Source organism: Salvelinus namaycush, chromosome 24, assembly GCF_016432855.1.
Source record: "Salvelinus namaycush isolate Seneca chromosome 24, SaNama_1.0, whole genome shotgun sequence".
Classification (NCBI taxonomy): Eukaryota; Metazoa; Chordata; class Actinopteri; order Salmoniformes; family Salmonidae; genus Salvelinus; species Salvelinus namaycush.
In genome coordinates this window covers 19,978-47,742 of record NC_052330.1, presented here as the reverse complement: position 1 = coordinate 47,742, position 27,765 = coordinate 19,978, and the positions used below count along the sequence as shown (strand labels likewise).

General features: G+C 43.3%; 1 protein-coding gene across 1 annotated transcript in view; it reads right to left on the bottom strand.

The window, feature by feature from the left end:
- Window positions 1–22,250, bottom strand: part of LOC120019227 (serine/threonine-protein phosphatase 2A 56 kDa regulatory subunit alpha isoform-like) — a gene marked incomplete at its 5' end in the record, with an annotated part of 32,122 nt that extends 9,872 nt beyond the window's left edge. The window contains 8 exons of the mRNA XM_038962549.1: window positions 312–431; window positions 569–619; window positions 6,806–6,859; window positions 7,752–7,860; window positions 8,418–8,477; window positions 9,819–9,949; window positions 21,925–22,017; window positions 22,149–22,250. Of these exons, the coding sequence (XP_038818477.1) occupies window positions 312–431; window positions 569–619; window positions 6,806–6,859; window positions 7,752–7,860; window positions 8,418–8,477; window positions 9,819–9,949; window positions 21,925–22,017; window positions 22,149–22,250 (720 nt within the window). The remainder of the gene's footprint in view (window positions 1–311; window positions 432–568; window positions 620–6,805; window positions 6,860–7,751; window positions 7,861–8,417; window positions 8,478–9,818; window positions 9,950–21,924; window positions 22,018–22,148) is intronic.
- Window positions 22,251–27,765: the final 5,515 nt, after the last annotated feature.

Here is a 27,765-nt window from a genome sequence, read left to right as displayed (position 1 = left end):
TTTCTCAGAACAAGAATAGACTGACGAGTTTCAGAAGAAAGTGCTTAGTTTCTGGACATTTTGAGTCTGTAATCGAACCCACAAATGCTGATGCTCCAGATACTCAACTAGTCTAAAGAAGGCCAGTTTCATTGCTTCTTTAATCAGCAAAACAGTTTTCAGCTGTGCTAACATACTTGCAAAAGGGTTTTCTAATGATCAAATAGCCTTTTAAAATGATAAGGGTTTGCTGGAGATGCACTTTTATTGAGGCCCTTTGCCAGCTTCCTTTCCACTGGGAGCTAAAAGTAAGTTGGAAGTCAAGACTGTACCTGGAAGTGGGGGTTGGCCACACATCTGGAGATCTGCTTGAACAGGGGCTCTTGGATCTTCTTGAACTGGGTGGGCTCAATGACATCCAGGATCTCCTCGATTTCCCCTAGGTACATCACCTAGAGCAGGTGGGAAACAACAATACACAGATGTTCAAGAGATGCCGATACACTTTTTTACAAGTATCTGCTCGAGTGTGCGGTGTAATCTGGCAGTCATAACAGAGAAACAGACCGAAACAGCCAGACAGACATACCTCCTTCTGGCTACAGATTTTGGGCCAAAACTTCAACAGCCCCCGAATCACCTGAGGATTGAACAGATGACATTTAGTTCCAAGGAAGAGCCTTTCATTTTTTCTGTCTGTCTTTAGTCAACAAACCAACGGTAATGTGCATAGGACGATAGCACTGCAGTATTTGACATGCTATTTACCTTGGTACAATATGAGCTATTCATGATTTGAGAAAAAAAAATGTTTGAGGATAGGAAACTGGCACAGACATTCCTACAGCTTTACAGGAAAGCTGACATCCACAACCCAGTATGGAAAAGTAATATATGGCATTGACCATATATTTAAAACCCATATACATTCCAGTATGTGGACACCTGCTCATCGAACATTTCATTCCAAAATCATGGTCATTAATATGGAGTTGGTCCACCCTTTGCTGCTATAACAGCCCCATTATTCTGGGAAGGCTTTCCACTAGATGTTGGAAAATTGCTGCGGGGACTTAATTCCATTCAGCCACAATAGCATTGGTGAGGTCGGGTACTGATGTTGGGCGATTAGGCCTGGCTCGCAGTTGGTGTTCCAATTCATCTTAAAGGTGTTCAATGGGGTTGAGGTCAGGGCTCTGTGCAGACCAGTCAAGTTCTTCCACACAGATCAAATCATTTCTGTATGCATCTCGCTTTGTGCACGGAGCATTGTCATGCTGAAACAGGAAAGGGCCTTTCCCAAACTGTTGCCACAAAGTTGGAAGCACAGAATCGTCTAAAATGTTTGTTTTTTGTATTGCTGTAGCGTTAATATTTCCCTTCACTGGAACTAAGTGGCCTAGCCCAAACCATGAAAAACAGCCCCAGAGCATTATTCTTCTTCCACCAAACTTTACAGTTGGTACTATGCATTGGGGGCAGGTAGCTATCTTCTTGCATCCACCAAACCCCAATTCGTTCATCAGACTGTCAGATGGTGAAGCATGATTCATCACTCCAGAGAACGTGTTTCCACTGCTACAGAGTACAATGGATTCGAGATTTACACCACTCCAGCTGACGCTTGGCATTACGCATGGTGATCTTAGGCTTGTGTACGGCTGCTAAGCCATGGAAACTCATTCCATGAAGCTCTCGACGAACAGTTCTTGTGCCGACGTCGCTTCCTGAGGCAGTTTGGAACTCGGTAGTGATTGTTGCAACCGAGGACAAAGGAGTTTTACTCGCTACATGCTTCAGCACTCGGCGGACCCGTTCTGTGAACTTGTGTGCCCTACCACTTCGCGGCTGAGCCGTTGTTGCTCCTAGACGTTTCCACTCCACAATAACACTTACAGTTGACCGGGGCAGCTCTAGCAGGGCAGACATTTGACAAACTGACTTGAAGGAAAGGTGGCATCCTATGACGGTGCCACGTTGAAAGTCCCTGAGTTTTTCAGTACGGGCCATTCTACTGCCACGTAGTTTATAAACGTGACATGCATTTTAAAATATATGATGATATAGTCTAACATAAATCTCACACCCCCATAGAAAAAAAGTATCATATGGATATGCATTTTCATCATGCAAAATTTACTCCGATTTATTTTTATTTTTGTTCAATGCATTTATTGCTTTGACATGTAAATAAATTTAACACTTTTCTGGAATACATGGCATGTATTTAAAAACAATAGATTTAAAAGCAACACTCACAGGTAGGGATTCATTATTTTCTAATTGCATTCAGTGCAACCTTATGACTACTTTGTTGTTTCTTGTAGATGATACTTGCCATCTCATTTTGAGATTAGATCGAGATGGTGTAGACCAGTGGTTCCCAAACTTTTTAGTCCCGTACCCCTTCAAACATTCAACTTCCAGCTGCGTACCCCCTCTAGCGCCAGGGTCAGCGCACTCTCAAATGTTGTTTTTTGCCATCATTGTAAGCCTGCCACACACACACTATAGGATAGATTTATTATCAATCATCAATCAATCAAATGTATTTATAAAGCCCTTTTTACATCAGCCGATGTCACAAAGTGCTATACAGAAACCCAGCCTAAACCCCAAACAGCAAGCAATGCAGATGTAGAAGCACGGTGGCTAGGAAAAACTCCCTAGAAAGGCAGGGACCTAGGAAGAAACCTAGAGAGGAACCAGGCTCTGAGGGGTGGCCAGTCCTCTTCTGGCTGTGCCGTGTGGAGATTACAACAGTACATGGCCAAGATGTTCAAACGTTCATAGATGACTAGCAGGGTCAAATAATAATAATCACAGTGGTTGTAGAGGATGAAACAGGCCAGCACCTCAGGAGTAAATGTCAGTTGGCTTTTCGTAGCCGATCATTCAGAGTTAGACAGCAGGTGCGGTAGAGAGAAAGTCGAAAACAGCAGGTCCGGGACAAGTCGACAACAGCAGGTTCCATAACTGCAGGCAGAACAGTTGAAACTGGAGCAGCAGCACGAGCAGGTGAACTGGGAACAGCAAGGAGTCACCAGCCCAGGTAGTCCTGAGGCATGGTCCTAGGAATCAGGTCCTGGGGGGTTGGTTCGCCTGATGACACCCCTGGGGCTCTGGTGGGGCGAAAAGGTTGGAGGCCATCTGCTTCTTCCTTGTAGCCACCGAACAGGTCGCTGGAGCCACCTCCGGAGTGTGAGTTTTTGTCACAACCCGGCTTGTGAGAAGTGACAAAGAGCTCTTATAGGACCAGGGCACAAATAATAAAATAAAAATAATCAATAATTTTGCTCTTTATTTAACCATCTTACATATAAAACCTTATTTGTTCATAAAAAATTGTGAATAACTCACCACAGGTTAACAAGAAGGGTGTGCTTGAAAGGATGCACATAACTCTGCAATGTTGGGTTGTATTGGAGAGAGTCTGTCTTAAATCATTTTCCACACACAGTCTGTGCCTGTATTTAGTTTTCATGCTCTCTGGTTCAGATATCGGTAAGTGGACTGGAGGCATGGCATGAAAGGGATAACGTAACCGGAGTAATTGCACACCCAACTCACTCAGGTGCTTCGCTATATCACATTTGTCATTGTCCGTAAGCTTGAGTTTCCTTGCACACAAAAAAATCATACAATGATGGAAAGACCTGTGTGTTGTCCTTGTTATTGAGGACAGAGAAGAGCTCCAACTTCTTAATCATAGCCTCAATTTTGTCCTGCACATTGAATATAAACTCAGCAAAAAAAGAAACGTCCCCTTTTCAGGACCCTGTCTTTCAAAGATAATTTGTAAAAATCCAAATTACAATGAAGATCTGTGAAGTTAAGGGTTGAAACACTGTTTCCCATGCTTGTTCAATGAACCATAAAAAATTTATGAACATGCACCTGTGGAACGGTCATTAAGACACTAACAGCTTACAGACGGTAGGCAAATAAGGTCACAGTTATGAAAACTTAGGATACTAAAGAGGCCTGTCTACTGACTCTGGAAAAACACCAAAAGAAAGATGCCCAGGGTCCCTGCTCGTGAACGTGCCTTAGGCATGCTGCAAGGAAGCATGAGGACTGCAGACGTGGCCAGGGAAATAAATTGCAATGTCCGTACTGTGAGACGCCTAAGACAGCGCTACAGGGAGACAGGACGGACAGCTGATCGTCCTCGCAGTGGCAGACCACGTGTAACAACACCTGCACAGGATCGGTACATTCGAACATCACACCTTCGGGACAGGTACAGGATGGCAACAACTGCCCTAGTTACACTAGGAACGCACAATCCCTCCATCAGTGCTCAGACTGTCCGCAATAGGCTGAGAGAGGCTGACTGAGGGCTTGTAAGCCTGTTGTAAGGCAGGTCCTCACCAGACATCACCGGCAACAACGTTGCCTATGGGCACAAACCTACCGCCGCTGGACCAGACAGGACGGGCAAAAAGTGCTCTTCACTGACGAGTCGCGGTTTCGTCTCACCAGGGGTGATGGTCGGATTCGCATTTATCGTCGAAGAAATGAGCGTCACATCGAGGCCTGTACTCTGGAGCGGGATCGATTTGGATGTGGAGGGTTCGTCATGGTCTGGGGCGGTGTGTCACAGCATCATCGGACTGAGCTTGTTGTCATAACAGGCAATCTCAACACGGTGCGTTACAGGGAAGACATCCTCCTCTCTCATGTGGTACCCTTCTTGCAGGCTCATCCTGACATGACCCTCCAGCATGACAATGCCACCAGTCATACTGCTCGTTCTGTCAGTGTTCTGCCATGGCCAGCGAAGAGCCCGGATCTCAATCCCATTGAGCACATCTGGGACCTGTTAGATCAGAGTGTGAGGGCATGTGCCATTCCCCCCAGATCTGTCTGGGAACTTGCAGGTGCCTTGGTGGAAGAGTGGGGTAACATCTCACAGCAAGAACGGGCAAATCTGATGCAGTCTATGAGGAGGAGATTCACTGCAGTACTTAATGTAGCTGGTGGCCACACCAGATACCGACTGTTACTTTTGATTTTGACCCCCCCTTTGTTCAGGGACACATTATTCCATTTCTGTTAGCCACATGTCTGTGGAACTTGTTCAGTTTATGTCTCAGTTGTTGAATCTTATGTTCATATAAATATTTACACATGTTAAGTTTGCTGAAAATAAAACGCAGTTGACAGTGAGAGGACGTTTCTTTTTTTTGCTGAGTTTAGTTGCGGAGCGTCCCTGTAATCCTAGATTCAAATCATTCAAGCAAGAAAACACATCACCCAGATAGACCAGTCATGTGAGAAACTCGTCATCATGCAAGCGGTCAGACAAGCGACAGTTATGGTCAGTAAATAAAACTTTAAGCTCGTCTTTCAATTTTTTTAAACGGGTCAATACTTTGCCCCTTGATAACCAGCGCACTTCTGTATGTTGTAAAAGCGTTACATGGTCGCTGCCCATATCATTACATAACGCAGAAAATACACGACAGGTCAGGGGTCTTGCTTTAACAAAGTTAAGCATTTTCACTGTCGTGTCCAAAACGTCTTTCAAGCTGTCAGGCTTTCCCTTGGCAGCAAGAGCCTCTCGGTGGATGCTGCAGTGTACCCAAGTGGCGTCAGGAGCAACTGCTTGCATGCACGTTACCACTCCACTATGTCTCCCTGTCATGGCTTTTGAGCCATCAGTACAGATACCAACATTAGCAGCAGCTACGTTTGGCTACATACGGACAGTTAGTGGAATTCCCGCGAAAGAGTAACGGTTAACGTGATTGGATGCTAATTATTTTACTAGGCTACTTGTATTTGACATTGTGCTGTTATTTCGCTTAACACTAGATGGTTTAATTTGATTTTTGGCAGTGAAACGAGGCTACTCAGGTGAGAAAAAAAACAAAAACAAATGTATAGCCCCGTTGGAAAATATAAATGGACTGTTTGAAAGGCCAGCATCCCGGAGTCACCTCTTCACTGTTGGCGTTGAGACTGGTGTTCGGTGGGTACTATTTAATGAAGCTGCCAGTTGAGGACTTGTAAGGCGTCTGTTTCTCAAACTAGCCACTCGGATGTACTTGTCCTCTTGCTCAGTTGTGCACCGGGGCCTTCCACTCTTTCTATTCTGGTTAGAGCCAGTTTGCGCTGTTCTGTGAAGGGACTAGTACACAGCGTTGTACGAGATCTTCAGTTTCTTGGCAATTTCTCGCATGGAATAGCCTTCATTTCTCAGAACAAGAATAGACTGACGAGATTCAGAAGAAAGGTCTTTGTTTCTGGACATTTTGAGCCTGTAATCAAACCCACAATTGCTGATGCTCCAGATATTCAACTAGTCTAAAGAAGTACAGTTTTATTGCTTCTTTAATCAAAACAACAGTTTTCAGCTGTGCTAACATAATTGCATAAGGGTTTTCTAATGATCAATTAGCCTTTTAAAATGATAAACTTGGATTAGCTAACACAACGTGCCATTGGAACACAGGAGTGATGGTTGCTAATAATGGACCTCTGTACGCCTATGTAGATATTCCATTAAAAATAATCAGTTTCCAGCTAGAATAGTCATTTACAACATTAACAATGTCTACACTGTATTTCTGATCAATTTGATGTTATTTTAATGGACAAAAAAGTGTGCTTTTCTTTCAAAAACAAGGACATTTCTAAGTGACCCCAAACTTTTGAACGGTAGTGTACACACACACACACACACACACACACACACACACACACACACACACACACACACACACACACACACACACATATATATAGAGCCATATATTACTTTTTCTTATGGGAACCTAGTGTCTCTATAGTAGAATGTAAGAAATGTTAGTTAGAGTACCGGCTCAGTAAGGGTGGGGTCCTTCTCCAGAAACTGGACAACACAGTAGGCCAGCTGAAAGGACAAAGAACAGGCAAGTGAGCTTACGTACTTAATGTTAACAGAAACATTACAATGTGGTGTGTACTATACACCGAGTGTATAAAACATTAGGAACACCTTCCTAATATTGAGTTGCACCGCCTTTTGCCTCAGAACAGGCTCAATTCGTCAGGGTATGGACTCTACAAGGTGTCAAGCGGTCCACAGGGATGCTGGCTCATGTTGACTCCAATGTTTCACACAGTTATGTTAAGTTTGCTGGATGTCCTTTGGGTGGTTGAACATTCTTGATACACATATGGGAAACTGTTGAGCGTATAAAATCCAGCAGCAATGCAGTTCTTGACACACTCAAACCGGTGATCCTGGTATCTTTTACCATACCCTGTCCAAAAGCCCATTCACCCTCTGAATAGCACACATACATGTCTCAAGGCTTAAAAATCCTTCTTTAACCAGTCTCCTCCCCTTAATCTACACTGATTGAAGTGGATTTAACAGTTGACATCAATAAGGGATCATAGCTTTCCCCTGGTCAGTCTATGTTATGGAATGTTTTGTACTCAGAGGTTCAAGTGTATAATACGGCCTCTAGATGGCACTGTTATCCAAGGCTTTTTTTCAGAGCACAGTTCATTTTAGCTCATGAGGTTATGATTACACAGGCTTCTACATCATCTACTGTTCAAAAAGACTGACCTGACAGAACAAACGGGTAGCTAAGCTAATTACTATGTCATAATCTTGTATACCATTTTACCTATCATTCATTTTAAAGCCAGTTATATTTCTCAGATTTAGATAGGTGCTAAAAATAGAAGAGCGGTTGTCTACTGAGAGAGAGTAGTTAAAGCAAATTCTTAAAATGGGTTATTTATTGATCTTGTATTAGGTGTTTGGTTACCTGTGCGTGGAACAGGGCCAGTCCTTTGCCGGTGTGCATGGGGATGAGCACCTTCATCAGGAACTGCTTGTGTTCCGCCTTCAACGGCAGTGCAAAGCCATTGATGATGCTGCAGATATACAAATACAACACACCAATCATCGCCTTGAGAGGCAAACACGCATGCATGAGAGACTGTACACGCACACACACACACACACACACACACGGCTGGGCGGTCTGAGAGGCAGAGAGAGATAAATATTCATTAGGTAGAACCAGGGAGACATTTCACTGTGGAACAAAATAACAAAGCTTCATTTTTCTTTTAACAGGAAGTGCCCCCAGACCATAACTCAAATAGTTGAAAAGGACAGGTCAGCAGTGTGACTGAGATTCCCAGAATTCTGTGGTGTTAAGATGTTAACAGCAGAGCAGCCTGTAGAAACACTCAAGGGAACCTCTAGTGTAGCGATATGAGTAAATCAGGTAAAATGGAGATATTATGGCATATGAGTGTACAAGGTTTCATGTCCTAGTTCCACCTAATACAATGTCATGTGCTTGCTGTGCTACTGCAGTTTTGTGCAACATGCAGCTTGAGTCAAAGATGCCTGATAACATTGCTATATGTTTATTGCTGTCAATGCATGCTTGAAATCACACCACAAAAACCTCTGGACTCACCTCCCCAGTATCTCCAGGAGCTCGGCCACTCCATTGAAGTGATCGGTCTCGTAGATGAACCTACCAGAATCAGACAACACAAACACACACCATCATCAAACTTCAAATGACTACACAGAGACGACAGGAGCGTATGGTTCTGATTGGACACAATGGAGCAGAGAGAGAGCGACATTGCATTAGGAAGGCTAAAATGGCTCCCTCTGCTGACTTTGATGCTCACTGAGTCGAATCACAACGTGTAAAAGCTGTGAAATGTGCTTAGCCACTGTAGCGCTCCTAACCCAACTAACCCCCCTTACCTCATTTGCGGAAAGCAGAGCAGTAGACCCAACAGCCCAAACAGAGCTCACCCCCCCAAACAATGATTTTTATTTTTGAGTGACCCATTTTGGGCTGTTTGGAAACAGTTGGTACTGCCCTGCCAGTCAGACCGTGCAGTGGGCATGGAGGCTCTAATGGAGCATTTGAATGCCCTCCGATGGCATTTTTAATCCTGGCGGCAGATGGTCAACGTTGAGTGGGCCCCTCCGTCAATCAACAAGGAGTAAAGCGTTTCTCTGTAACCACAGCAACAGGAATCTCTGCTGTGCTTCTGTGTCTCATGATTATTGCATTTTTTATATATATTTTTTTTTACTATACTTCAGTCATGTGAATGGAGGTACAGTTTTGCTAGTGGTCGTGACTTGAGATGAGACATTATGTTTGGGGTTAGGAGTGGAGCCCGAAGGGTTGAGAAAAGCTCATCATCATTGCAATCCAAAAGAATGACTGTCATGACTCTGATACTGTCATCATAGTACTGCATCTAGAAAGTCTGAAACGATCCTTTATGAGAATCCCATTTGACTTTTGACCTTATGACCAAAGGACATTTCCTCTGCACTGACAAGAGATGTGCTGTGGGGTCTGACATAGATAGTCTTGATAATTTCCCATCTATCAGTTGTCCCCAAGCCGCTGCTGCTGTTTCTGTATGAAAGAGCATGGCTGGGAAAGCCTGCCAAGGAAACACTTACAGCAGCACAGTTCCCCTTCTCAGCCAGGGCATTGACAGAAAGAAGAGGGGAAACTAACTGACAGGTGTGGGCTTTCAGAGACATACGGGTGGTTGCAGTTTGAAAGAAGGTGGTGGTCAGTGGTGGCATTGTAAAAGGAGCCAACTGGAGAAAAACACAAGGGTCGTATTCATTAGGCAACAAGCGGAGGAAAATGGACTGAAACACGGCGGGACTACCTGACGTTTTGCTACCGTAGGCCCTAATGAATACGGCCATGGACTTTTTATGAGCTGAGCTGCGGGGGTTTGAACCCAGTTTTAAGGATCCCTGTGTGGGTCTTTGAAGGATGCCCTGCTGTTTGTTCCGGTGAACGAGGGGCGCTTCACTATTCACTCACCGCAAGAAGATGTTGTTGATCTGCTTCCTGATGAAAGCCCGCAACCCCAGGAACTTCCCGTAGATCCGATGCAGGACAGTCTTCAGGAAGTCCCTCTCCCGGGGGTCCTCACTGTCAAACAGTTCCAGGAGCTGCCATGGACAAAGAGGAAACAGAGAGAGAGGGGGACAGAAAAAGAGGACATCAACTTATAGGCTATCTTCCCAGTGTCATTCCCAAAGCTAGAATAGAAAGTTTTGTTTCTGACGGCTCTGTCTCTCTCCATGGTGACAGTGGTGTTTCGCTTAGATTTTATTTTCTAGATGCTGTGCAAAGGTCCTCTGTTACCAAAATTGTCAATAGAAACAAATAGAAGCCTAAACATACAAAGGTCCAAGTCACACCAAAAGAGGGTGGTATAAAAAGAAAATAAACATAATTTAAAGACAGTTTCAACTAAAGCTTACAACCTCTATCACCAAATGAAACACATATAATCCACTACATGCCTGCTAGTAGTCATCTAAGCAAAGAGTGGACATATCATATCCTATTGCAGCCATCGACCACTTTTATAACATGCACATATAGACACCATATTGTATATAGATACAAACCCTTGGCATAGAAAAAGGCTATTTCCATCCTTCAGTATGATGAGTCATTAGTACTATACCGTTACTCTTTAAAGGAGCGGAGCCGTTTAGAAATATGCCACTGAGCTCAGAGGAATAGACTAGCTAGCTCTGATCTCGGGCGGGTCCTAAAATGTGGGCTTCGTCTTTCTATGGGGTTGCCAGGACCACAATGACAGGGTCGCCATTCCAGCAGAGAAGTGCCACAATTACAGTCCTGCCTTCCTCCCCCAGCCTGACACCAAACGCAGCACACTCCCCTGTTGCAGACACAAAGATACTACGAGGCTTCATCCCAATACTATTCATGGTTTCCTTTGCAATGTACTTACTGTAACCCTGCACTGATTCGACAGGACTACTGGCCTACAAGCAACATGTGAAAATGTTTCTGCTTGATCCATGCCATGCTGCTTAGCCTAACTCCATCAAGTCTGTTGAAATCAGCGAGCACAAGGAAATAGGCCATAGGAAAGGATGCTGCTGCTTGGTTTATTGGGATGTGTCCCCTTCCAGGCTATGATTCAGCTATGCAGGAGGCCAGGGTCAATATTCATTCACCATCAATGATAATCAAGACCCGACCAGTGGGATTTCACCCAGAGGCTAATGCAGTTTGTCCTGAACTTGACCTTTGCTATGTCTGTTATGTTACAGCAGCATTAGGAGCAGAGCGGACGGTGTTCATCCGAGCATATGTTCTGTCCTACAAGGTCACCCAGGAAGAGCCACATGTCTCTTACACAAAGCGCCCAGAGGGACACTTTACTGTGAGTTCGTCATTGTCAATCTACACGTTTCACAGTGTGAAGTTGAACTATAAAAACATTCTGAGAGTAGAGTGGAATAGAGACTACTGTATTACACGATTGGTGCTAAGGTGCCAAGTCAACACATGTCTTAGCACCAAAGAAAACAAGACATTACAGAACGATCCTATCCAAGGTTGTGTTCAGTAGTGCACACCGTAGCAAAACGTTTTGCAACAAAAATTATGTTCTCACTAGACAGGTACTTAAGTAGCTCCCTGTTTCAATACCTTTTCTCCATTACAGAACACGACCCAGTTGTCTTAAATGCCGCCTCCCATGTCCTCTGCCTCTGACAATGTCAAGGCACCAGCTAGCACAGCGGTTTCTCTTAATTGCCTTTGGCGCCGTGTTCAAACACAGTACGGCTGCTTTGAAATGAGTCAATCAGTGCACAAAGTCACTGACATTACGGCCTGTGTTCCAACCAACCTCCAGCAAGGTCAATTCTCTCTGCAAAAGTGTAGTTACTGATGGTTCAACTGAAATGACTAGGCTTTTTCCCCCCTGAACAAGCCATTAGGTTTCTAAAACCTACACTCAAAGTATAGTTATTTTCTCTGCAGGTCTAAGACTACCTGCAGCTGCAGAAAAAAGAGGCAAAGCAAAGAGCTACATTCTGCTAAAATTCATAGAAAGCAGTGTTGAGCTCAATTTAAACACCTCTTATGATATCGATCGGGAAGCAGAACAACAGATCTATGTTTTTTTAAAGCCCCGACACCCACTGAGACCGGGTTTGAAGGAGAATGCTGCATAAACAAAATGACTGATCCTCATCAGGTCTGTTAATGTGCAGCAGCACTCTCTGAGAGTAGCTTAAAGAAAAGTGTCGAATGAGCTTGACACTGCATGACAGAAAAGTTACCGCACCCCCGGCTGTGTGTATGTGTGCTGTGCGTCCACACTACGCACATGCATGCATTTGAGCTGTAGAAATACTTATTATGGGTGTGCTATAATGCATGTACAGTCTACACTGTAGCTTTGTGCAGTACATTTATTGAGAAGGCCAAGAGAGGGAGGGAGGGAAGGAGGAAGTGGGTCTGTATCCACGGGGAGGTCGTGACCTCTAGTGCATCCTCGCTCTTCCTCTCTGCCCCGGCTGAGCCTCAGTCTGTGCTCCAAGGTGAAAACTGCCCGCCTGGCCTGCCTGCAGCTCTCTTTCCTTTCGCTGCCTGCACTTAATGTGACGGTACAGTTTAATAATAACCTCCCTGCATGGGAACTGTTCAAGCAGAGGCACCGCTCGTGTCCCAACTGGCACCCTATACCCTATTTAGTGCACTACTTTTGACCAGAACCCTATGGGCCGAGGTCAAAAGTAGTAGGGAATAGGGTGCCATTTGGGACACATCTAAAAGAAGACCACTCAGTGGGCTCTCACAGAGAAATCTCTGCCTGGACAGGCTAACCGTGCATTAGGAGAGGGAGAACAGAGGGAACGTATGGAGGCCGTAAGTGTTTAATCTGACCTGTTACACTGTAAGTGTTTTATGTTTTGACAACACATAGGGCCACCCTAAGAGGTTCACAGCATACATCTAATGATAGGGATTAGACTCACACAAACAGCCTCTTTCTACAGTCCGTATCCTAACCTGTGTTATATACAGGAAGCAAATGCAATACTGGTTAACAATACCTAAAGGTACAAAATTGCATGTGTGCGCACACACCCAAACCCGAAACAGTGTAAAAATATAAAGTATAGAATGTAAAAAGTGAGAATGGGAACAGAGAAAGAGAATGCTAATGTAGGCCTACTTTGAATGCATGACTCATAATAGGTTTCAGTTCAGTTCTAGCACAGCGATGCATCTTTTGAAGTGACTAAATTACTTGTTCAACAGCAAAAGGCCTGTTCAGGTTCAGGATTTGGCCGGGCAGGTGAGAATAACTCCTCACTAACACCAGTCAGTCAGCCTGTCAGTCAGTCACACCAGTCAGTAAATCAGCCAGCCAGGCAGTCAGTCGGTAAGAACAGAACTTCCCGAGTGATTCCCCTGCCATGTTGTTTGTCCCATCAGGCCCGCTCTCCCAGTCCCCCTGCCCTGACAAGCACAGAGCTGAGAGTGAAGACATGGGCATTCTGATTCTACCACAACAGAAGCGTTTAAAGAGCGACTGCCTCTAAAAAACAACTAATCCCTTTGAAAACGGCCTATGTGGCATCGAGTCAAACATTTATTCTAGTGTCAAAATGGACTTCAAAGTGTAAGTAGGATCATTTAAGTCATACAATCGGTCTCATCTAAAACACAGTTTGGAACCTCTGTGCATCACGAGTAAATTAAGGTTGGGTTTGGATTACAATTATGTCAACAAATCATGCCCCCTTTTGCCAAGCTCCACGTGCAAATCACCCCTCCACCCACTTCGCTTCCCTTCATTGAATGGGGCTCCCATGTTTCTGTTACATTATGTTACGTCGCCTCCAACACGTTCAAAGGATCGTGGTCGGCATGCTCTGCCAAAGGACCCTGTCCTGCGGAATAGGTGGTTGGAGTTCGTTGGTCCCCAGTGGTTATGTATATGTTGATAATCATTATCGCTAGCATAGCTGACGTTAGCTAGCTAGCTACCCTAATAACGTTAGTTAGCAAGCTAGCTACCTAACCTTAGCCTACCTCAATACAACTCAGATATGGCTTGGAAACACAATAACTTCAAAAGCCGGCAAATAACGTTAATTAGTAGGAACATCTCATCATGATTGTGATGTCGCCAGACTGACTTTAGGTGCAGTATAACTTTAGCCAGCTAACATGAGCATTGCTAGGTATTTTTTGACGGACTTTGCTAGTAACAGTAATGACAACATTGCCATCTCTCTAAAGTACAGTTGACGACATAATACGGCAAAGTTGTTTCCTACTAATTATTTGCCTACTTTAGCAATGTAATCGTATTTCCATGCCACTAAGTTAGTGTAACTTAAACGAAACAGCCACAGCCTCTGAGGGGCACGAATAAATATGGGATGCATCTATGGTGGTACTAGCTAACTAATGTCTGACTACAACAGCAACTAACTAGCAGCAACAAACTCAAACCAACCCAGTGACATAACAAAACATGTCACAGTAGGTTGCATGATGTAACAGCGTCACCAGCCTGAATCTAATCCAATCTGAAGCTAGTCAGTCTACATCCGTAAAGCATAGAATTAGCTTCCAAATGAGATTACATTATTTCTTGAGCTATGTTTATAATTGACAATATAATTGACAATTGTTGACTGTTTTTCTGTTAGACAACGTGCACATTTGTGTGCCAGACTGATCCCCTGGTCGTGGATGGACGCAGAGACCTACCAGAAAGAGCAAAGGTGGGTATCATAGCATATCCAGCAATCTGATTATTTCTACAGATGGACTGGAGATGCTTTTGCCAGACAGCAGCCTCAGTCGTTTGGTGGGGAGACCATAATTGGGTAGGTTTTATCTGACCTGTTCAAACTTTAACATAGTACCTGTTTGTGGGTCACTGCCATTGGTTAAAAAAACCCAGTGACTATGTGTTTATGTGTTCACAGAAACATGTATGGAGCCAGCACGTGGAGGTTTGCAAGATGATCAGATTAAATTCAGACTGACAGATGGGCTTGATACTGATGTCTGTGAATGGAGAGAGACTTGGCACTCGGTATTAACATTTTACCAGACAACTTTTACTTGTATTGCCTTGCATTATTGAATTGAATGGTATCAGTTAATATGGGGAGGGAGAAACCCTGTGTATTCTGCACCAGGATCAGGGAACTCTTGTTGTATATGGGACACTACACAGGAAGGTATGACCACTCTGACATGTTTGCCAAGGCAGCCCCATTACCACCAGACAAAATGCTGATTGTCATTGTAATACAGATACTTTGCCAAAGAAACATGAAAGGTGCACGTTGTTATATTAACAGAACACTATGGCGTTATGTAAACGGTTGTTTATTCTACATGGACTTGCTACTACATTTGAAAGTTATCAAAACACTTATTTAAGTAGAATATCTACATAAATTCAGCAATGGCATTCTTCTCATATTACTCTGTAGGCTACTGACCTATTCAAAGCTTCCTCTAGCATCTCACCATACATCGGCCTGTTATTATTGAACTCAACCCGCAGGAAGTTTGTTGTGATTGAGTGGGGGGAAACAGCCTGCGGGCAAGGTTCTGGCAGATGGGTGTCTTGGAGGTGTTAAGGACACACCCAAGAAACACCCACATTATACCACACCACTAAGCCAACTCACGTTTGGCTTATGTCATGGCCGCCAACATTTCTTCAGGAGCAAGCCAAAAAACAAAGCCAAATCAGCAGGTGCAGTTCCCCTTTAAGTGTATTCGTTAAGTATTCAGACCCCTTGACTTTTTCCACATTTTGTTGTTACAGCCTTATTCTAAAATGTATTAAATAGTTTTTCCCCCCTCATCAATCTACACACAATACCCCATAATTACAAAGCGAAAACAGATGTAGAAAAGCTTGCAAATGTATATGAAAAAAAATACCTTATTTAAATAAGCATTCAGGCCCTTTGCTATGAGACTCGAAATTGAGCTCAGGTGCATCCTGTTTCCATTGATCATCCTTGAGCTGTTTCTACAACTTGATTGGAGTCCACCTGTGGTAAATTCAATTGATTGGACATGATTTGGAAAGGCACACACCTGTTTATATAAGGTTCCAGAGTTGATAGCACATGTCAGAGCAAAAACCAAGACATGGGGTCAAAGGAATTGTCAGTAGCGCTCCGAGACAGAGAGTTCCTCTTTGGAGACAGGAGAACCTTCCAGAAGGACAACCATCTTTGCAGCACTCCACCAATCAGGCCTTTATGGTAGAGTGGCCAGACGGAAGACACTCCTCAGTAAAAGGCACATGACAGTCCGCTTGGAGTTTGCCAAAAGGTACCTAAAGGACTCTGACCATGAGAAACAAGATTCTCTGGTCTGATGAAACCAAGATTGAACTCTTTGGCTTGGATGCCAAGCATCACGTCTGAAGGAAGCAGTCCCCATCCCTACGGTGAAGCATGGTGGTGGCAGCATCATGCTGTGGGGATGTTTTTCAGCGGCAGGGACTGGGATACTAGTCAGGATTGAGGGAAAGATGAACAGAGCAAAGTACAGAGAGATCCTTGATGAAAACCTGCTCCAGAGCACTCAGGATCTCAGACTGGGGCAAATGTTCACCTTCCAATAGGACAATGACCCTAAGCACACAGCCAAGACAACGCAGGAGTGGCTTCGGGACGAGTCTCTGAATGTCCTTGAGTGGCCTGGACTTGAACCCGATTGAACATCTCTGCAGAGACCTGAAAATAGCTGTACAGCGATGTTCCCGATCCAACCTGACAAAGCTTGAGAGGATCTGCAAAGGAGAATGGGAGAAACTCCCCAAATACAGGTGTGCCAAACTTGTAGCGTCATACCCAAGAATACTCTAGGCTGTAATCGCTGCCAAAGGTGCTTCAACAAAGTACTGAGTAAAAGGTCTGAATACTTATGTAAATGTGATTTCAGTTTTTAATTTTTAATACATTTGCAAAAATGTATAAAAAAAACTTTTACCTTTTCATTATGGGGTATTGTGTGTAGATTGATGAGCGGGGGGAAACAATTTAACCCATTTTAGAATAAGGCTATAACGTAAAAAGTCAAGAGGTCTGAATACTTTCCGAATGCACTGTCTATGGATGATATATAAAGCTAGACACATTTAACAGTTAGGCTGTTGATTAGACCAAATTAAGTTGGCGTTTCCTCTCTCCTCACTTTTCTTAGACAATTAGGGTAAGGGCTGTTTTCTCGTCTCTTAACTCAGCTGCTGCCCCCGCCACATTGTTCTATGTTATGCACATAGCAACTAGGAAAAGGTGCCAATTCAACAGCGCACTGATGTTTAAGAACAACAAACAGGGGAGAAAGTGCATTTGTTATAAAATTATATATTTTTTAGTTTTGCACCACTGTTCTTATGTAAATAACCATATACCATTTCAGTAGCACATGTCTTAGAGTGATGCACTGTGCCATCCCCACGGCCTCCACAATGGATTAGTCCACTAAGACAGGCGCAAATCAGACAGGTGTCTTGTACACAATGAGTGTTTTTTTTGTTGCTACTGCTCGACTAAAGAAATCTCCGTCGAGCAACAGCCTATTGACCAAACAATCGACCAGTCGACTAAATGGGTCAGGCCTAGATTAAATGCATCAATTCTGGCATTTTTCCCCGTAATGAGGCCAGTGTCTGAATTAATTTGTTGTGGCAGAGAGGAGGAAGTAGAACCATACAGGGACTTGAAAGTTTCTCCGAATTTAGCCGCGATCCCAATCTGAATGAGCGGTTAAATAATATCAGATTTAGCCTTTCTGATTCGTCTTACACAATGATTCCTCAGTTGCTTAAAAGCTTGCCAGTCTGGGCCTGTGTTCCTGGTCTTGACCCAAGCATCATCTCTTTTATGAAGGAGAGTAAAAAAATCTACTTTCAACCCTTATTTTTTTTTAAGGGAGCATGAATATCTACAATACTATTGAAGACATCTGCAAAAAGGCTCAAAGCTAAATCCGGTTCAGGGATAGCTGAAATACAATCAAAGGTCACTAAAATAAAAAAAGCTTATTTACATGAAGTTTTTAAAGTTTCTCTTTGTGATGACACGAGGCTTAGATTTTTGTATTCTCACATTAGTAACACAAACAACTGGGCAATGGTCACTAATGTCTTGGGCGAAGACACCAGTAGAAACATATTTCTCTGGTGTATTTGTTGAAATAAGACCAAATCAGAGTGGACTTTGAAGGATCTTTAGGGTTGGGCCGTGTATGCTTAGTCTCTAGCTGGGTTAGGTTTAGATCATTACATGCCTTTTACACTGAACAAAATATAAAAGCAACATGTAAAGTGTTGGTCCCATGTTTCATGAGCTGAAATAAAAGATCCCAGAAATTGTCCATATGCACAAAAAGCTTATTTCTTTTAAATTTTGTGCATACATTTTTGTTTTACATTTAAAAAGCATTTCTCCTTTGCCAAGATAATCCATCCACCTGACAGGTGTGGCATATCAAGAAAATGATTAAACAGCATGATCACCTTGTACTGGGGACAATAAAAGGCCACTAAAATGTGCAGTTTTGTCACAACACAATGCCACAGATGTCTCAAGTTTTGAGGGAGAGTGTAATTGGCATGTTGAGTGCAGGAATGTCCACCAGAGCTGTTGCCAGAGAATTGAATGTTAATTTCTCTACCATAAGCTGCCTCCAACGTTTTAGAGGATTTGGCTGTAACTCTTTGAAATTGATGCATGTTGCGTTTATATTTTTGTTCAGTATAGATTGTCTAAAGCCTGCATTTCACACTCATAATTTAGTTCACCCAGGATAATAACTTCTAATTGAGTAAAAGACGACAACAAACTAGTTAACTCCTCGAGTGCACAAAGGTTAGCCGAGGGAGGACGGTAAGACCCCTATAACAGTTATGGAAAGATTTCCCCCCCCCAGACAAAGGCTTAAAGATAGTAGCAAAAAAATGTTGCCAAGGGAAATGTATTATTTTTAAGATACTCTAAATGTAAGACCCTACAGCTGCTCCCTAACAAAGTGGTAGTGAGGACACGAAAGAGATGAAACGTGGATCAAAATAAGCATGGGCTTGGGTTTCAAAACTTTTTTATATGACAGCGGTTCCACACGTCGTGTGAGGAAAATAATCTTTATTTTATTCTGTTATATTTTTACTACAAAATAAATGTTTCTTAGGAACAAATTAATAATGGATTTATTTTTGATGGTGAATATTTAATGGATTTATTTAAATAGAAGCCTGCCCACATCTGCACACCACTACTACCACTAATCACCGGCATGCACACGGGAGGTATAAACGGCGCATGTTAAACACTTATTGCACACAGTCCATGCAACCTATTATGTGACTTGTTAAGCACATTTTTATTCCTGAACTAATTTACTTGCCATAAGGGATTGAATACTTATTGGGAGAAGACATTTCAGCTTTTCCTTTCAAATTAATTTGTACAAATTTCAAAAAACATAATTCCACTTTGACATTATAGGGCATGGTGTGTAGGCCAGTGACCAACATATCAATTTAATACAGGCTGTAACAACAACATTTGGAAAAAGTAAAGGGGTGTGAATTCTTTTTGAAAGCATTGTACATCGCCTGGAAATACTTCAAGCCATTTGATACTTTAATTTAATCAAAATGAATCAATTGAATATTTGGGAAAATATGACCCATTCAAGGCTTTCATGTTGATGTTTTGGTAGAGTTTTTTGTCCAGCATCAGCAGACTCACAGGAAGCCGTACTGTGGTGACAACACCTCCGTGACAACACTTTCCATAACTGTAACTACGGTAATGACAGGGCTGCACTTTCTTCCCCTCTGCATGCACTCACAGCCTGTAGTACACACGTGCGCGCGCACACACACACTCTCTTTTGAAGACTATCAATGAGCTAAACATTCGCAGAGGGATGCATTTTCCCCAGACAAACATTTCTAAAATAAATACTTACTGCTCACCAAGATTAAATGAAACACATTCTAACCATCAGTTCCACTGTGAGCATATCGTACAGTCCCTATCCCATGTCAAGATCTGTCTCTAACAAGCTTACAGAGAGAAAGGGGAAAGCACTGACACTACAAAAAAAAAAACTGGGCTTGTTCTGCCCTCCCGCCGCTCCTCTTCCCCAGCCTCTCTCTGACCACAGTCCCCTTTTCTCTTCCTGCAATGTAAACAGGGAGCTATTCAAAGCTCCCCACGACACCACTCGCATCATGGAAATTTAGCCTAAGCACCTCGGATGCTGCAGCTCAGCCAACATTCCAGGCCGTAGTATTAGTCCCTGTTCGCTCCCTTGCCCTGGGGAAAGCAGGACGGCTCGATAAATACGCACGGCACAGCCCCGGTTCGTTGCTCCTGCAAGGGTGAGACTGGGTCGTATTCATTAGGGCACACCGTAGCAAAATGTTTAATTACAAAATGCGAACACCTGCGTTTCTTATTGACAGTTCAGGTCGTATCTCCCAGTTTGTCCGTTTTCTACCATTTGGTGCCAAATTAATATGACGGTATAGATCCTAGAATACCAAGCCGAAGCATACGAGGACTATCTGTCATCATGGCAGACATGCCCATGACAAATTCGGCTAAATGGTGAGACTGACACTGAAGAAATGTACAAGTTGTTGTAAGATGACGTCCTCCAAAGGGACACCACATGCCTCCAACTGACGTTCAGAAGATGTCATGTTAAAATAACTGGTTTTGATAACTGCCAGGAGATATAATCAAAACATTTTGGTCTTTCATACTCTGAACTTGAGGCTCTCGAACAAAAAACAGGAAAGGAAATTGGTGCCGTTTTCGTTTAAACTAAATCAATATGACCGCTTACAAATCAGATTAAATTCTCAAATGATTATCCAAATTCGGTTTGCGTTTGATATATTGTACTGTCTTTTGAAGAGTAGATGTTTAGCAGTCAGTCTGAGGCTTGTAATGCTGCCAGGTCTGTCTTTTTGGGTCTGTGTGTACCCTTTAGTTCCACATAGAACTAACACAGTAAACAACAGGAAATGAGTCTCTACAATATTTGGTGAATCAATACAATAGCTTTGAGCAACACTGACAGACCAGGGGTGTATTCGTTAGTGCACACTATTAAATAAAATTGGGATCCTTAATGTTAAGAAAAATCCTTAACCAAAAATATATTGGGCGTAGATGCAGAAAGAAACAGCATAGTGGGTCAATTTCCAAAACAACTAAGAGCGATGAAGCGCGAGGCTCAACTTATCTCAATATCCTAGCATATTCATTGATAATAGGCCCTGCTTTACTGAAGTTGGGAGACATAGCAAGCCAAGAAATTGCGAGATACAGCATTCCAGCATTTCCATTTCCAGCTTTTGATTGCTGATAAGACAGGCCTAGTACACGGTTCTGACTGTCTGCCTGGTGGCCGACATGCCTTTACTGTGCCCATCCCCTCTCTCTCAGTCCCTCGCTAGCTTGCTATGAAAGATGCAAGTATTTTGTTTTCTCGGAAGTAAGGCAACAAATCAGTCTCCTCTGTTCCCAAAATACGGAATCTTATGAGACGATTCTTAGGAGTCGATTTATCCACCCCTACGTCGTCATCGTTAACAGTTGGAAAATGGCAGAGAAACAGCGAAGTCCTGTATGGTAATACTTTGAGGAGTTAAATGAGAAGGAAATGCAAACTTTCCAAAGTGAAATTGAGATACAGTAATTGTAGTACAGGTGCAATGCTTAACGCTCTGAATTCACGTTGAATTCTATGAATGTTTCTTATCGCTTTAACGGAAAACCGATAAAAAAAAAATGTCAGTTTAAACTTTTCATTTTATTTTTTATAAATGGTCTATTTGGAACATCCCTATATACCATAGCAAACACAGCAAAACGTTTTTCAATGGAACACATTATGCAACAAAAACAACCGTTTCTTATTGGTCAAGTTGAATGTTTTCGGAAATTTGCTTCCTAATACACCCCTACTGATGGTGATGTCATGTGGCCATTTGGGTGACTGACGATGACGGCATGAAATCTGAGAGGATAAGGGTCATTAACGGGTCAGTGTGACATCAGATTGCGATGCTTACCTGCAGCACGAACTTCTGATCAATGTAGCGCTTGGCGATGCTGGGCTGAAAGTCTGGGTTCTCCAAGAATCGTAGAAGGAACTCATAGACAAGCTGGAAAAAGTCAATAAAATACAAATCTATGAAAAAGGTACATGAATTGTACATAAAGCTCATACTACCAGGTATAACACATACGTAAAGAAAAGTTAAGAAGAGGTCAAATTAAAGTGATATGGTTTTACCTGTATGTGTGGCCATGAGGCCTCTAGAGTGGGCTCGTCCTCCTCTGGGTCAAAATCGGGGTTGTCACTAGGCGGAAGAGTCCGCAAAATGTTGGTGCAGATCTGTGAACAACAGGACATATAATGAATACACTAAAACTGCAAAAAAATTACACGAAAGCCCTTGGCCAAAGGGCAAACTTTCACCCACTCTCTATGGCAAACAGACATTCGATTTGGTGAGCTACATGAAATTCAAAGATTATACAGGTGTTTGAGGTATTATACTGTTTATCCATTAGGTTTCCACTCATACAATACATAATGAAAGAAGAACCAGAATGGTCTTTCCTAAGATATTTCATGTCCAATGCAGTTTGGCTAGCTGTTAGTCAAACTAAAGTCTAATTAAGCAATAAGGCCCGAGGGTTGTGGTATATTCAAGCAATAGAGATGTAACGATTCACCGATACGCAAGGGTTTCCTAGTCTATCACCAAACATTTCTGTAAAATTTTTTGCACAGTTTGGGCTAGGTGCACTTGATTCAGCTGCCCTGTACACTGGGTAGTTTAAGTGTTCATTTTGAACCATATAATGAGTCTGAAGGTACAAACTCCACCTATCATGCAGGCCCGGAGAGAAAAGCAAGTGTACCTATAGGCCTACGGCTGGCCAATCAAATAGCTCAGATTACTGTGTCTGCAGCTTTCACTAGCCCACAGCGAAATTGATAGTCGTCTACTGTGTAAAATAAAAAAAACATGACTAGAGAGAGTGTCAACAAATACAGCAAAGAGCTGCTGTTTTTATGAGGTTTTTATTCAGCACTGTCAACACTTTGTAAGCCATAAAACACTGTCTCCCTAGCCACTCACGCTATCGATAGACTTGCGTTGTTATTAGCGGAGCGTTTCTAATATCAAGGAGTATTTCACGCTGTGGTCATATGAGTAACAACATGAAGTGTGACATGACTCATCCCTCCCTCGAGACTGATCAGAAGCATCTGATGGCCAATGTAGCGTTTGGCGATGCTGGGCTGCATCAGATGCAGTCCAGTAAAAAAAAAAGTAAAAAATAAAATAGACGCAAATTATTTCAATTATGCCTCACAAGTAATAAAACAAATTCTATATTACCAGGGTGATCATATACACTGCTCAAAAAAATAAAGGGAACACTAAAATAACACATCCTAGATCTGAATGAATGAAATATTGTTATTAAATATTTTTTTCTTTACATAGTTGAATGTGCTGACAACAAAATCACACAAATGATCAATGGAAATCAAATGTATCAACCCATGGAGGTCTGGATTTGGAGTCACACTTAAAATTAAAGTGGAAAACCACACTACAGGCTGATCCAACTTTGATGTAATGTCCTTAAAACAAGTCAAAATGAGGCTCAGTAGTGTGTGTGGCCTCCACGTGCCTGTATGACCTCCCTACAACGCCTGGGCATGCTCCTGATGAGGTGGCGGATGGTCTCCTGAGGGATCTCCTCCCAGACCTGGACTAAAGCATCCGCCAACTCCTGGACAGTCTGTGGTGCAACGTGGCGTTGGTGGATGGAGCGAGACATGATGTCCCAGATGTGCTCAATTGGATTCAGGTCTGGGGAATGGGCGGGCCAGTCCATAGCATCAATGCCTTCCTCTTGCAGGAACTGCTGACACACTCCAGCCACATGGTCTAGCATTGTCTTGCATTAGGAGGAACCCAGGGCCAACCGCACCAGCATATGGTCTCACAAGGGGTCTGAGGATCTCATCTCGGTACCTAATGGCAGTCAGGCTACCTCTGGCGAGCACATGGAGGGCTGTGCGGCCCCCCAAAGAAATGCCACCCCACACCATGACTGACCCACCGCCAAACCGGTCATGCTGGAGGATGTTGCAGGCAGTAGAACGTTCTCCACGGCGTCTCCAGACTCTGTCACGTCTGTCACATGTGCGTGTGAACCTGCTTTAATCTGTGAAGAGCACAGGGCGCCAGTGGCGAATTTGCCAATCTTGGTGTTCTCTGGCAAATGCCAAACGTCCTGCACGGTGTTGGGCTGTAAGCACAACCCCCACCTGTGGACGTCGGGCCCTCATACCACCCTCATGGAGTCTGTTTCTGACCGTTTGAGCAGACACATGCACATTTGTGGCCTGCTGGAGGTCATTTTTTAGGGCTCTGGCAGTGCTCCTCCTTGCACAATGGCGGCGGTAGCGGTCCTGCTGCTGGGTTGTTGCCCTCCTACGGCCTCCTCCACGTCTCCTGATGTACTGGCCTGTCTCCTGGTAGCGCCTCCATGCTCTGGACACTACGCTGACAGACACAGCAAACCTTCTTGCCACAGCTCGCATTGATGTGCCATCCTGGATGAGCTGCACTACCTGAGCCACTTGTGTGGGTTGTAGACTCCGTCTCATGCTACCACTAGAGTGTAAGCACCGCCAGCATTCAAAAGTGACCAAAACATCAGCCAGGAAGCATAGGAACTGAGAAGTGGTCTGTGGTCACCACCTGCAGAACCACTCCTTTATTGGGGGTGTCTTGCTAATTGCCTATAATTTCCACCTGTTGTCTATTCCATTTGCACAACAGCATGTGAAATTTATTGTCAATCAGTGTTGCTTCCTAAGTGGACAGTTTGATTTCACAGAAGTGTGATTGACTTGGAGTTACATTGTGTTGTTTAAGTGTTCCCTTTATTTTTTTGAGCAGTGTATCATTTTACAATGGTCTGAAAATAACATATATGCAGTGATAATGTATTGAGCCTATAGCCTACTGCACAAACCTCATTGCTACAGAACTGTTTTTAATAGGTTTAATTTTTTTTAACATCATGTTTAAAAAAAATCTGAGCATTAGATCTCGGCCTGCTTTTTGGTTCAGAAAGTGATCTTGGCTCAGAAAAGGTTGGTGACCACAGGTCTAAACCATTCGATTCTGAGACGGGTGAAACCCAAAGTTGTGCTATATATTCATTGGCTATGTCATAGCAAATATCGATAAATTACTAGCTCGAACAGTTCTCATCTGCAAAAATGACAAATTAATTAGTGGGCGATGGTGATGAGATCATCACATGGATTCATTCCTCTAATCAAACTGAATCGTTTCAAACTAAAACGTCTAGTTTCTGTATCGTATCGGAGCCCATGTATCTAGATACGCATTGAATCGTCTTGAAAGATAAAGATGCATATCCCTATTAACACTAGAACCGCCTGGCCTTTCAGTATATAAGTACCTGCTGAGAACGTTGCCGGCGTCCACTTTTGCATGTCAACCTGCAAGGTGCGCCAACATAAGCACCAACCCTTGATAAATAGTTAATAAACTATTGTAAAGGATTAATTGCATAAAGAGATATATTAATGACAAGATTAAAAAAAAGTCATTTGTTGATTGTGTTGGACACTGTATTGTGCCCTTATACCTGTGCCTTTACGCATGAATCAATCTTGGCTTCTTTTTATGTTTTGCGTCCACAGTCAGCACAGGTTCAGGGTTTTGTATGAACAAGCCCCACAAACAAATTGGTTGCACTGCAGTTTTCATGGGCCTTGTTTCGTGTACACCTACCTACTTAACATTGTGTCTTCTTTTTCCCGAGTGGGAGCTGTGGTGCTTGGGGAAGCGGGAGAGCAGGTCTCAGTTGGCTCAGTTCTGGATTTACTGCGACGAGGCTCAGGCATCACAGGCGGAGGCTCAGAGTTAACGTAGGAATCAGATAAAGAAGAATCGATTTCAAGCTCAATATCCGATCCTCCATCTGACTCCAACCCATCTAAATTCTGCAAGCATTTGCAATGCGGTCAGTGTGTCCATTAGTTTGGTTCATCTTGCTATTGTGAACTACACACGTTGTATCTTGTTCTGTGTCTGATTTGACTCTCTGAGGGGAGATTATATAGGCTACCATTTCCAGGCTTTCATAATAAAATAATTAGAGCGCCTGCACACAACTCTTTATCATTACACTATTGTTCTAAATTCAATCACCCTCATCATTTAGATCAATCAAATTTAAAAATCACCCTCTTCACCCTCCTCATCATTCAGTTCATTGAAGTCCACGCACCATGATCAGTTTGTATAAAAAAATAGCATATTTTAATTGTATGTTTGTGTAAATAGTTTTTGCTTAGTAGCCAGAGCAATGCCTCTGCGCGATTGGTCATGTGCTGACTGCAGGAATTTCGCATTATGAAAAGTGTATGCTAAAATATGAAAATACTACATGTAGTTTCTCAAAATAGATATCTATCTTATCTCTATGTTTTATGTCCTACGGATTTGAGAAGAAACATGGCGTTCAACTTAAAAGTGAGTGTCGGGTAGCCTTCATTCTTGCCTAGCTGACGCGATGCTGTGCAATTTTCCTTATTTTTTTTACCACTTTTTTTCTCTGGCCTCAATTGATTTAGCCAGCTAACTAATGATTAGCATTAGCGGCTGACACCATTTATTTTAGACACTTCCTAAGAAAAGACAAATTGTTTACAGACATTACGATGCATAAACTCAGCAAAAAATTAAACATCCCTTTTTCAGGACCCTGTCTTTAAAAGCTAATTTGTAATAATCCAAATAACTTCACAGATCTTCATTGTAATGGGTTTAAACTCTGGTTTCCCATGCTTGTTCAATGAACCATAAACAATTTATGAACATGCACCTGTGGAACGGTCGTTAAGACACTAACAGCTTACAGACAGTAGGCAAATAAGGTCACAGTTGTGAAAACTAAAGACACTAAAGAGGACTTTCTACTGACTGAAAAACACCAAAAGAAAGATGCCCAGGGTCCCTTCTCATCTGCGTGAACGTGCCTTAGGCATGCTGCAAGGAGGCATGAGGACTGCAGATGTGGCCAGGGAAATAAATTGCAATGTCCGTACTGTGAGACGCCTAAGACAGCGCTACAGGGAGATAGGACAGACAGCTGATCGACCTCGTAGTGGCAGACCACGTGTAACAACACCTGCACAGGATCGGTACATTCGAACATCACACCTTCGGGACAGGTACAGGCTGGCAACAACTGCCCTAGTTACACCAGGAATGCACAATCCCTCCATCAGTGCTCAGACTGTCCGCAATAGGCTGAGAGAGGCTGACTGAGGGCTTGTAAGCCTGTTGTAAGGCAGGTCCTCACCAGACATCACCGGCAACAACGTTGCCTATGGGCACAAACCCACCGCCGCAGGACCAGACAGGACGGGCAAAAAGTGCTCTTCACTGACGAGTCGCGGTTTTGTCTCACCAGGGGTGATGGTCGGATTCGCATTTATCGTCGAAGGAATGAGCTTTACACCGAGGCCTGTACTCTGGAGCGGGATCGATTTGGATGTGGAGGGTCCGTCATGGTCTGGGGCGGTGTGTCACAGCATCATCGGACTGAGCTTGTTGTCATAACAGCCAATTTCAACGCTGTGCGTTACAGGGAAGACATCCTCCTCTCTCCTGTGGTACCCTTCTTGCAGGCTCATCCTGACATGACCTTCCAGCATGACAATGCCACCAGCCATACTGCTCGTTCTGTGCGTGATTCCCTGCAAGACAGGAATGTCAGTGTTCTGCCATGGCCAGCAAAGAGCCAGGATCCCACGTCTGGGACCTGTTGGTTTGGAG